Source organism: Cibotium barometz, chromosome 56 (assembly GCF_041138505.1).
Source record: "Cibotium barometz isolate CiBa-2024 chromosome 56, ASM4113850v1, whole genome shotgun sequence".
Lineage (NCBI taxonomy): Eukaryota > Viridiplantae > Streptophyta > Polypodiopsida > Cyatheales > Cibotiaceae > Cibotium > Cibotium barometz.
The window spans coordinates 29,742,618-29,755,455 of record NC_141101.1 but is presented as its reverse complement, the minus strand read 5'-3'; the positions used below and the strand labels follow the sequence as shown (position 1 = coordinate 29,755,455).

Sequence of the window (12,838 nt, the reverse complement as noted above, 5' to 3'; positions counted from 1 at the left end):
AACTTGATTCTTGTAGGCACAAGCATTAAAATCCACACCTCCCATATGCCCTTGATGATCATACTCATAGTCTTCATCACATTGGTCATTATCCATGCATGTTGAATCTTCATGATTGTCTCAATCCCCATCGGAATTATTCTCTTCAATGCAATCTTCCTCATCCGTGGTACAACTTCCATTGAAAATATTATCATCGGTACTATAATCATCTTCATCCTCATAATAGCTTTCATCATCCTCACTATCATAGTCATCCATGACTCCCGAATAGTGTACCGGACCCAAAATTGGTCAACTATGCCCCTGGTACAAGATTCAATCCAACTTCTCATTCCAGAATCTGATTGACAAGGTTGAAAGCTTGTCATGAAGCTTATGGGATAAGGATTGAATTAGGGTTTAGCACTCTGCTCAATACAGTCAAAAACTGTCAAAACATCAAATTGGCCATATTTTGTTCAATCGGATTCCAAATTTGATGATCTTTATTTCGTCATGTCCAAATATAGAGAAAAAAGCATATAGCACCTTGGATCCCACTTTGGATGTGTGCTATAGCTCTTTATTTTAGGGTTTTTTAATTACTGTGCAGAAAATGGAAAATTGGCTATAAGATGACCAAAACTCGACCAATTTTGATGATCTATAGCTTGTTGGAACTATCTTAGCAAGTACTATCATCCCCCAAAATAGTTTGATCAAAATAAAAGTCAAAGTCAACTATATTTTGACTTTTGTCAAAAAGCCAACTATGTCACGTTGACCTAGCAAATGAAATGGGAATGAAAGAGTTAAGGGATTGATTGGAAGGTCTAATGAATTACTATAACAAGATATGTAAAGACCCATGCGACATAATCTAGGGTTTATGAATGAATTAGGGTTTGATGATTTCTAGAAAACTTTAATTTCATCCTGCAAATGATGTCAGAATCAAGATTTTTAAAGCTTGATGCAAAGTACTTATGGGGTATTACAAGAGGGTGTAATTCTCTAGGCAAGACCTAAAAACCCCTATGACTTAATTTTGGCATGACCTTTGGGCAATTGCTACTGAAACTCAATCCAAAATGTGATCACAAATGGAGTCACTTACAATTGGCACTTATAGTTGCATGCCCGTTCACTCTATCACATTACAAGGCTCTAATTTTGGTGAAGAGGCTCGCAAGGGTTCACTCCAAGTGGTTAGTATCCAAGGAAAACAACCGTAGGCTATGTCCTCATTGCATCATAGTCTTCAATCATCACCACCAAGCATGGAACAACATGTGCTCTCACCCATCGCATAATGAAAGCATACACCACTCGCATTGGAAATTACCAATCACAAACTATGCCATTTCCATAGCATCCATAAGCACCTCTTTCAATCACTTTGCTTCTTACCAAGGCTCAAAGACACCACATAATGCATTCAACCTCTTCAATTCCATTGCTTGTAAAAATGCAAAGGTATTAAAATGTACGTACTCAAGAAGGCATAGAATCCCTTACATCATGCATTGACATAGTCAAGCATGAATGAAAACTAGGAAAGTTTCATCCATTACATAAGGACTCCAATAACCTTGTATGCCCACACTTGCAATAATAGGAGAAAACCCCCAAAATTTTTGAATGATTGTGATCAAAACTATTAAATGCAAGGTTAAAGGAGCATTAAGCTTTGCTACTATTGATCACTAGCATCATTGTCAACACTTGGATTATTGATAAGAAACTTTGATTTTTTATGAAAACCCTAATATGCAAGATTAAAAGATTGAAGCATTGCTTGAAGGTATGGTTTGCTTTAGGGATCACCTCGATTTCATGATCGACTTCTTGAGGAGGTGGTAGCCCTATAAGCTCGTTAGGGAACTTTGGAGAGGTATTACCAAGCATCAATGCAATTAATTTGTGAAAGTAGAGGTCCAAATCTCCACCATTTTGTGTGCAGCTCACAGCCATCTCCTCAAGCTTTAAATTGCCAAGAATCAACACCATTGCCAATCTTGGGAGATGAAGTTTTTGCTTGCTTAACATATTCCCAAGCTTAGAAAAGTTAGAATGTGACCCCTAATCTCCAAGATGCCATGGAATAAAAATTCAATGCATTTCCAAGCTTTATGCTTTGCATTGAAGCTCCAAATCTCCAAGAAAAAGGGAGCATCTAAACGACAGCCTCATGGCATATTTTGGAGACCTGAAACCTCATAAGATGCCCTAATCAAATCTCCAAGCAATGGTGGACATTGGGTTCATGAAGGAGGCTTCACGGCCGTCAGAGATCAAACAAAGAAGAAGAAAAGGGAAAAAACGTTTTTTTGGATTAACACTAATCAAGATTAGTAAAATTTCCCCCAATTTTGGTCTTGCTTTTTCAAATTTTGGTGTGGCTCCTCCAAAGAGTGGTCCCCATCAAACCCATAGCCCCAAGCGGTTAGGAAACAAACAAGAAAAATAAATTCAAGCATTCAATATCACCATATCCATCTTCTTGATCAAGAAAATCAAGAAAAATGGATCAAAACAAGAGCTCTGATACTAATACAAGAAGAAGACCCACTCATCACACAACAAGGGTGTAGGTCACCATCCTAGAATCTCATGAAGGGAGAAGCTCAACCCATGGAAGCTTGCTCAAGGTAAGGAGATAACCATATGGTCATGTATCAAGATATCAAAAAAGGTCTACAAACTATCCCATAAGTGAGTTATATAGTCACTTACTCCTAGGACCTTTCACACATGGACTGCCCATAAACCCAAGTCCTATGCCCCGTAACATGTGCCTAGGCCCTCATCCCACATGTGCATGTGTAGTACAATCAAGCACATATTTTCCTACATTACAATTATGAGGATTCTATTTGATGATTGAATAAATTTCACCCCAAAAAATAAAAAAGCTTGCATCCTCAATACGCTTCAAATGGTGAGAGATTCTTTTCTTATGGTAGACTACCCTTAGTCCAATTCAAAAATGAAAATTCTTAGTAAATGAGCACTTTTGATTTGATTGAGCCAAGACATGAAAATAAAATAAAATAAAGACAGTCATTCTTTTTTAAAAACAAATGACCTTCCTTCTATGTATTGCAAAATATATACACTTCCACTGGTGAGAGATTTTGTGGTAGGCTTCTATGTATTGCAAAATATATACACTTCCACTGGTGAGAGATTTTGTGGTAGGCTTCCCTAATTCAAAAATGAAAATTCTTAGTAAATGAGAACTTTTGATTTGATTGAGCTAAGACATTGTAAGGTCCCTCCCAAGCCATGTATGTATGTGTCTCTTTTAATATAGATTTCAATAAGAAAAGAGAGTGTAATTAGAAAGAGTGAGACAATAAGGCTAGAAACATTAGAAAAGTGTTAGAATAAAAATATTAGCTCCAAAAATCCTAAAAGAAATAAGAACATAAGAATAGTTCTATTAAGAGATAAGTATCCCCAAAAATAGAATTTCGATTTTAGGTGATAAGAGGTCATATTTAGAGTACTTTTACACATTTAGAGTCCATGCATACTAAAAATGTGGAAAAACAACGTGTTTCCAAAGATGGTGCGTTTGTGGCTATATACGGACGTTTTTGCCTATTCTGCCTACGCTGGCTTGTAGACCAGATGTCTTCCCGTTCTTTTGATTGGTTATACGACTATATTTTGAGTTTTTATCAGAGAGTTATGGTCGAAACAGTTTGTTGTTTCTGTCAGGATCTCTACATAGAGAAAACTGTGAGAAGGCAGCAAGTAGCCTCAAGGTAATCCTAGAGTTTGAGATGCATATATCCCTTCATTCTTATCTAATATCTGAGAACATAAGCTTAGATTTCTATGGTCTTTCGGAGGAAGAGACCGAAACTCCATAGCTTTTCTTTTAGAGAAAGAATACTATGTTGTAGACCTGTAGGAGAAGGCTATTTTGCCATAGATCTTAGAAAGAGAGAAGAATCACAGTATGAGTAAGAGGAGATAAAGCTTGGAGATTATTGGATGATTTCAATCAAAGGACAAGGTATTAGAAGACTCTATTCTCATATGTCAAGTTCTAAAGCTCTTGTTAACAAGCAAGGACAACGAGATAAACGACAAATTTCTATAAGGTATATACATATTTTGTTTTTTATTTACATATCATTCTTAGGGGTTGAGGTATGGCCCCGGCTTCTCTATTGATTGTTACAGTGATCTATTTGATTGATTTACCATTTAAAGTTTGTATTCTTTTAAGCAATAGCATATGCCTTAATAAAGAATGTCTTATCGCAATCTCAAGTTGAAATGCTAAAATCTTTGTGAAAAAGATTGTTTTCTTAAAGAAGGTGACATGGATCCTAGTCATATGGTTTAGTGAGTAAATGGATTGTTATCTTGGTTAAATTAAGGTACAGGTACAACTTCTCCCTACCTTGACGCTGCCCCGTTCTTGTGCTTGTGTAGCCGGATGGCGGAGACGTTAGTAAGGCCCGGAGTTGGCCCATGGTATCCCTCATACCATCAGGAGAATGAGGTTTGCCGATTGAGGCAAGTGATTGTGATGATGCTGCCTAGTTCTGAGGGCCCAGGCTAGTGCGGTGAATTAGCCCACCCTAGTGCGCAGACATCCCTCTGAGGGGCGGGAGGATCAAGCGATGGAGCCTGAGAGTGAGGTGTATGGTCCCGTAGGGTTTTTCCCAGCATGTAGAGGCTGGAAGGCCGAATTCTAGATCATCGACATAATAAGAATAAGAATAAGAGAGCCGGTTTGGCTTGTATGGAAATGGATTCATGTATAAACTTTTTATATAATTACATCTTGTCTTCGGTATGATTGTATTGTGTAAGAAGGCTGTTTTAACGAACCTTGTGAAGAAGGGCCTTAATTAAGGAATATGTTTATTTATGTCAAACAGTGTGGTAGTGTTAATTAGAAAACAAATTGATGCGTGAGTAGGGTAGAAAGTGGGAGGATGGAATGCCCTGACGGCACCATCCTACGGACGGGTGGACCCGATTAGTCGGGTAGCTTTCCAACAGATTAAGTGAAAGCCCTACGTTAGATAGTTAGGTTCTTGGGCAACTCTATTCTAGAAGACTAGGCCAGCGGCTGTGCCTTGCATAAAGATGAGGAAAAAAGCGTTGTCTCTAGAAATCAAGTCTAGTAGTTGCCCAATTTTTGATCAATTGCCCTATGGGTGATTTGATGTTTAGAAGATCACGCTCCCCCTGCGGGATAGAGCTAGGTCATACCTATAAATCGTATCCTTGAATCTCTACAGGGTCAAGGTGTCGATGAATAGGAAATTTTTCCCAAGATAAGACTTAGCGGACTATCTTAAGTGTTTCTCCCATTTTTAAAGGGAGGAACCTTACAGACATGAACAATAAAATAGAATAAAGAAAGTAATTCTTTTTGAAAAACAAATGACCTTCCTTCTATGTATTGCAAAATATATACACTTCCATTACCTATCCCAAAATAAATACACTTCCACTATGTGGCCTTACAAATGTGAGGTGATAATATCATGCATTGCTTTTGCCACATGGCATGACTTTGAGGCTATCCACAACTGGTATGTTATCCTCTTTTAGCTCCTTAATCTTCCTCTTTACATTTATACCTCCACTTGAGATAGCAATAGCCATGCCATAATATCATGCATTGCTTTAGCCACATGTGCCCATGACTTTGAGGCTAGCCTTGGATGGTATGTAATCCTCTTGTAGCTCCTTGATCTTCCTCTTTACCTTTATACCTCCACTTGTGATAGCAATAGCCATGTCATTAGGAAACATGGTGCACCATACAAACATGTGGAGGATTGTAAAGATACATAGTGACAACATTGTGATAGATGAAATCATCGAAAGCAAAACTGCCAAAACTTGTGTGAATGGATGTTTTACTTTTACAGAGTAATGAATTGTAGCAATGGCTGATGCTGTCATTGGGAAGGTGTATGCCCACCATGCAATTGTGAACCTACATATCAATAACAAATTAGTAGTACGAAGAGATTAGTATAATAATTAATTATTGGGCATACCAAACAAATTGTTGCTCGAAAGCACACACAATGCCACACGAGTGCCACACACAACTTGAATAGTTACATAATTAGAATAAGGTGAACATTAAATGAAGATTACCGAAGTCCACGAAAAAGGTTGACTCGCACCACCTTCACAAACAAAATGCATTATTTTAGTAATCGAACTCTCTCTCTCTCTCTCTCTCTCTCTCTCTCTCTCTCTCTCTCTCTCTCTCTCTCTCTCACACACACACACACACACACACACATGTGCACATGCAAAATGTGTTGGCTTACCAAAGATGAATAGAGAAACAACCCCACAAAGTAGGCGATTCTTGATACTATGTCAAAGTCTCCCACAATCTTGGACCAAGCTATACTAGCAATGCTTGGTGCTGCAACAAACAGGAAAAATACGGGATGAAGATCCTTGGGAAGTATGGCCGTTGTGGGCAATCTTTGGTATAGCGTCACAAAAAGCACCAAGTAATGTGCAATACCTATAGACCAAAAGAATATGGCTAGCTCTTTCCAACCCAAGGTTATAGCAAAAAGAGACCCAACAAAGTTACCCACTAGGGACAAATGTGTAGAGGGGTTTGCAACCTTAGATAGTCTACGTTCTCCCCCAGATACCCATTGTCCATAAATCTTCAACTCTAGTGCAAAGATGGGTGCCATGAAAAGGACCCACAACATGGGATGTACGTATTCAGTCATTGTAGGAGGAACACCTAGTGCCAAGAACATGCATGATATCCAAGGTGCAAAGAAGAAATTGATGCGAACTGGATGAGAGAATTCACGCCTCACAGCCTCAAAGTAGAAAATACACTTCAAGGAATATGTCATGAACACCATGATAAGTGCCATGAAAGCCAAACACCATAGTGCTAGATTGATGAGTTTTGAGATATGTAAGAATTGCATGGAATCTGCACTTGATAAGGTCTTCCATAGTATTGTCTGACTTCCAAGGCCCAAGCAAATACCAAAGGACCCAATTGTGAAGCGCAAAAGGAATGGCCATTTCTTATTGATGGGAAGCACCGTTTCTTCAGATTCCTGCATGAATCAATGCCTAAAAAATGTTAATATGATGTAAAAACCATCAAACATGAAGTGCATGAACATGAAGTGTGTGAAATGAAAGTAGCCGAATTGTTGACAATTTTCGACATGGAGACCATCCAAATACAAGCATGTAGGTATTTTAGAATAGAAATTTAATCTTGATATACAATGAATGACACACTTGATTATATTGAATGTAGACTTGTTACACATAATCCCCCACCCAAAACCATGGGATAGTTTGTAGCAATCACCATGAATCATAGTTGCCTATAAACATGCTTACTTGGATCACCATGCACTTAATGCTAGAATGCTAGAATTATGTGATGCATCATGGAAAAACAAAATTTTAGAAAAAAAATATGATTTTGATACTAATGCTAGGTTAACATGCATTTGACATCACACTTTCATATGCAGTGTTTTTATGGCTACCAACATAGTAATCCCTCAATTCTAATTCAAAGTGATCATGAAGTCGAATGAACATGAAAGGTGATGCACATAAAGACAAACATTGCATGCATTACATTGTTGTGTAAAGGTAAACAAAAGGGCCACTTATTACCCTGAGTATTTCAAGCTCAGGTCCTTCGAGAGCATTGAAGTAGCGCCCAACGTGTAGCTCTGAATCCAGCCTATTGTAATGCTCTAGATGTGGTTTGAAGTGTAAGAGCGTGAAGGTTCTCTCTAGATTGGTTATCTTGGTCTTGAAGAATGAGTAGTCTTCATTGGTGGTGGGTTGTGGTACATCAATTGGGAGGGGATGATCTACTTGCGGAGGGTTAGAGTGTGCATGAGTCTTTTGCAAGGCATGAAGAGGGGGGCCATCAATCCTCATCATGTAGATATTTGGTGGACTCCCACAAGGCATCTTTTTCTTGCGCTTTTGGGGCCTTACAAAGCTTGATTCTTTGAGGCACTCCCCTTTGCCATGGGGTATATTGTTGGCAAGTAGCTCAATCCTCGAATCAAAGAGAGATGGGGTGATCCTATGCTTTCCACAATGGAGCTTTGGTGGAGAATGGCATACGAGCATGCTCTCTTTTAAAGAATCTATAGGATTCATAGGATTTGACGGAAGATGTGTTTGGATAGATGCGTCTACGGAATAGATTTGTTGAGATTGGTATGCTTTGAGGGGTGATATTTGAGCATGATAAGTGGGTATCATGTTGTCATAATGATCACATATGGGACAAATGAAAGAGGTGCTATGGTATGGATTATCCCCTCCTCTTTCAATATCTGTATTGGTGAAAGAAAAGCATGGCAATCCATCTCCGAAGCTCCTTTCTGATAAGAACTCACCATTAATTCCATTCGATAGAGGAGGCAAGCACACTTGTTTATCAAAGGAGGCTGCCCTATGATCAATGGACAATGTTGATGTGTGAATGCTTTCAATGCTTGGCGGTGCAACTGCCATAATCACTACAAAAGTAGAAACACATGCCAAAATTAGGATTATCCAAATTAGACTATCGTCTATCGTCTACTCAAACACAAAACACAGTCCTTCACGAGCACCAGCAGCAACTCTCAAAAGCTAGTGAAAATTAAATTAAATTAAATAAATCCGCCCTAATCTAACCGCCACTAGCAACCTCATATTGATTTTATCAAATGTCGCTTGTGAGTAGGACTACTGGTTAATGCTAATGCTGATATAAAGGGATAGATCCAGCTGCTAATGATGGATTAACCGGATAAAATCAGCCGATTGACGAAGCTGAGCCCATTGCATTCTTAATCACGACCTAGATTAACTGGCTTACAGGCAGAATAATGCATATTTAGATGGAAAAGAAAAGCGACTTATAATAAATCCTGGACGACGTTGTGTGTGAGGGATTGCAGTGCGGTTAAACTATAATTAAAACTGTAATTAGGAGAGCCATAAGCTTGATTTGCAAACACACAAAGGATGGGAACCCACCAGAGATGCGTGGGCTCTCTAAAGGGAGCTCTAGCTGTGCGATGAACTCTGCGAATGGATAATGCGCGGGTCTTGGCAGCGGGGACGCGCGTTTCATAGTGGCGGGTTTGAACTAATGTCCCACAACTTAAGCCCCTTTACACGCCCCAAACAAATTGATTCCTCCACCTTAATCTGATAATAAACTTGCCTCTTTATCTTTAATTTTGCAAGTTGCAACAATAGATTTACATAATTCTTACTCCCTGTAGTTTTTTAAGGATTATCCTTATTACATCCCTGTAGTTTTTTAAGGATTATCCTTATTACATCCAGTTGAAAAATGTCATTGGAGCACTCAAACACATGGCTTTTTTTTTTCATCCATTGGTAACTGGGCCTACCACTTTTGGGTCAAAAGACACCCCACCAAGGTTGCTTTCTGACAAGTGCCATGCTTGAGTGGCCATTAAAAAATAAGGTTTAAGTGTTTTAAAAAAAGGGCATTATTTCTACTAAACCCATTAAAAAAGGACATTATTTCTACTAAACCCATCATTTTGAAGAATTTACCCAGCCCATAAAAAATCATCCTTGACCCCACCACATTCATTACATCCTCCTTATCAACCCCTTCTTTTTATAAAGGATATTTATTACAAGTTTATCACATCTTTCCTTAGGGACTAAAATATTAATCCCATCCCTTGAACTTCAAAGGCTTTCACTCTCCCCTACAAAAGCAAGGACGATGATTGAAACAATGAATTGTGCACCTTGAGACACCAACGTCATGATGTTTAAGGTTAGACAAAGGTATATTCTCTTTATAGCTCTTCTTTTTAGAATCTATGAGACCATTTCTCACATTAATCCATTCCACTAGGCCCCTAGAATCTGTCCGTTAGAATAAGTAAATAACATTATAGATTTCCAAAAATTAACATCTCTACCATGCTCCTTTTGGTGGCAAGTGCTTTTAAGTATTTTGCAGCACTGAGCTTCTCTAACAAAGCTGCTAGTTATGAATCCGTGATCTATTTCACCACTTCTCATCCTAAAGCAATCAATTAGTAAAAGTATAACTCTAATTATCTCACTTAGCCATCTTAAGAGTTAGAAATGGTGAATTTCATGTTTTATTTTGATTTTTAAGAGCAAAAAATTTTGTAAGGAAGCGAAATGTACTAGAAACACCAAAACTTATTCACTTTCAAATATTTGATGTTTAGAAAATATGTTAGCATCTAGACCTTATTAATTTCAAATTATTACTTTGTGGATTCTCAAAAACTAATGGGAAGGGACCACATTGTCATAATGCTTTTTCCTACTCCTTTTTTGTTTTTCGAGCCGGGGTCAAGAGCATGCTCATCTCTCTAAGACTCGAGCAGAGAAACACTTTTGTCATTAGCTTCGCCATCTCGGTTTCGCTACTTCCTTAAGGCATGACCTCGGAAGTCTCAATAACCGGGCACACGACAGTGATCAAGAATTCTCGAAGGAGCCCAGGTACTGTGGGACTTGCCGTTGGGCTCACCCACTAAAAACTTTGTAAACCCGGTGGGTTTCCGAAGAGGAATTGCCCTACCCCCATAACTAGGTGTCAGCTCGAATTCCTTTGTGTACAACCACGTGGAAAGACACTAAGAGAATTCCAATAAAATTTAATGCTTAAGGACTAGGTAAGCAATTTTGACTTGTAAATTCTTGCATTAGAGCTTGTTAAGAAAAAGAAAGAATGCCTTTCCACATTATCTACTTAGTGCTTACTTACATCATACATGTATTCCTCTGTGTGCTTAAGCCACCTATCAAAGGATAAACTTTAATTGTCTAAACACTAAAGTCTAAAATTTATGGATCTAAGTTTGTTGATTATTTTACACTTATAAAGAGTTTTTTCTCCATACGTGAAGTTGTGTATACACAATAGTAAGGTCTCTCCAAAATTTGAAGTTTTTTCTCCTGAAGTGAAGTTGTGTATACACAATAGGAAGATCTCTCCATAATTTGAAACTTAGAATGATGAAGTAAACACTAAAGGTTAAAATTTATGATTCTAAGGTTGTTGATTATTTTACACTTTCAAACAGTTTTTTCTCCTTAAGTGAAGTTGTGTATACTAAATAGTAATGTCTCTCCATAATTTGAAGTTTTTTCTCCTTAAGTGAAGTTGTGTATACATATAATAGTAAGGCCTCTTCATAATTTCAAACTTAGAATGATGATGTAACACTAAAGTTTAAAATTTATGATTCTAAGTTTGTTGATTATTTTTCACTTACAAAGAGTTTTGTCTCATTAAGTGAACCTGTGTATACACAATAGTAAGGTCTGTCCATTTGAAACTTGGAATGATGATGTCATAAAGAAAACAAGATACACATGGACTTATATATATATATATTTTAAAATAAACAAATGAGAAAGGGTACAAGAAAGTTTCCCACGATAGAGAATAAACTTTTAAAAAAATCTAACAATGAGAAGAACATGGGTACAAGGAAGTTTCCCACTTAATAGAATGAACTTTTTATCTTAAAGAGATTTTGGAGTGCGGCCTCCATTATCTTTTGAAAAGAATGGCATAAAATCGTCCATTTCAATTAGTTAGCTAGTGAAAGCTTAAAGTGTATTTTGTTTTATTTTTATGATTTGTGTTTTAAAATTAAAATGATATTGTTTACCTTCTTGTACCAGCGCTTGTACTTATTCCATGTTTAAACCACATGACCACTTATTCTTTTTCAAATCAAAGTCTATCATTTAAAGAGAGTACATAGTAAAGAGAAAGCAATTCACCAAAAGAATTGGGCACATAGTTTGCTTCATATGCAATTAAAGTAAGATTATTATTCCATAATTACTCTTATTATAAATATGTAAAGTGGTTCTCATTTGAATTTTTAAGAAAAGCTATTGATTATTGGTTCTCTAAATTCCTTTTTTACTCTCACTTCTTTATTTGAAAGAAAGATGTTTCTAATAGATAAGAATGCCACTTATGTCCCTAGAAACTTTAAAATGTCTTCCTACATTGAAGGTTTTAACCATTCGCAATGTTTTATTAAATTTTAAATACAAGAACTTATTTGTGTTGTGTTAATATATAAAATACTTTGAAGGAGCTACAAATTGGTAGATGGTGACATAATACTATTGAAATGATAAGATATTTTAAGAGATGATATTTAGGTATGTTATGTACAAATTTAAAAGTGCATACAAGGTCTTTTTATAGTTTTAACAGATGATATTTAGGTATATTCCAAATTTGAAAGTGCATTTCATTTACTTTATTATTTAATAAATTTGATTAAATTCTATAAAACTATAAAAAGGCCTTTTAATATTTGTGTACCATTTCTTGTACTTTTTCCACATTTAAATAATCTAAGATATAAATACCCCTTCATCAATTTTAAAATCCACAATTTATAAAGATGTAATACAAAGAACATGGCAACTTTCTAGAACAATAATTGAGAAATCTAGTCATAAATGAAGCTTTATATTGTCTTTAATATATTGAATTGGCATCATTAGAGTTTAGAAACATTATCATTTCAAGTGGATAAAAATAAAAGTCCTCTTTAATTGTTTATATTCTCATTCATACATTTGTTCCAAATGTGTTTTTATCTTGATAGTAATGCTCACACATTTTTCTTGTACAAAAGCAAAATTCATCATTTTCAAAACTCAAAACAAGGACCTGTTTATGTGAGGTCAAAGTGCAAGAAACTTTTAAGGGGTGGTGTAGTACTATAAAGTGTCACAATTTCCTAAAAGACATCCTATAACATATTGAAAACTACTTCAAACAGGC

General features: G+C 36.7%; 1 protein-coding gene across 3 annotated transcripts; it reads right to left on the bottom strand.

The window, feature by feature from the left end:
- Positions 1–5,383: 5,383 nt before the first annotated feature.
- LOC147607108 (S-type anion channel SLAH2-like) lies at positions 5,384–9,198 on the bottom strand. Of its 3 annotated transcripts, XM_086791138.1 has the most exons (6): positions 9,028–9,198; positions 7,657–8,522; positions 6,512–7,076; positions 6,306–6,406; positions 6,127–6,158; positions 5,384–5,959 (listed from the first exon to the last, which is right to left on the bottom strand). In XM_086791138.1, the coding sequence occupies exons 1-6, from the start codon at positions 9,122–9,124 to the stop codon at positions 5,644–5,646; spliced, it is 1,977 nt and encodes a 658-aa protein (XP_086647264.1). In that variant the 5' UTR covers positions 9,125–9,198; the 3' UTR covers positions 5,384–5,643. The 3 variants fall into 3 exon arrangements, with proteins under 3 accessions (XP_086647264.1, XP_086647262.1, XP_086647263.1); XM_086791136.1 differs by having other exon boundaries at positions 6,306–7,076; XM_086791137.1 differs by lacking the exon at positions 9,028–9,198 and adding an exon at positions 8,696–8,836 and having other exon boundaries at positions 6,306–7,076.
- Positions 9,199–12,838: the final 3,640 nt, after the last annotated feature.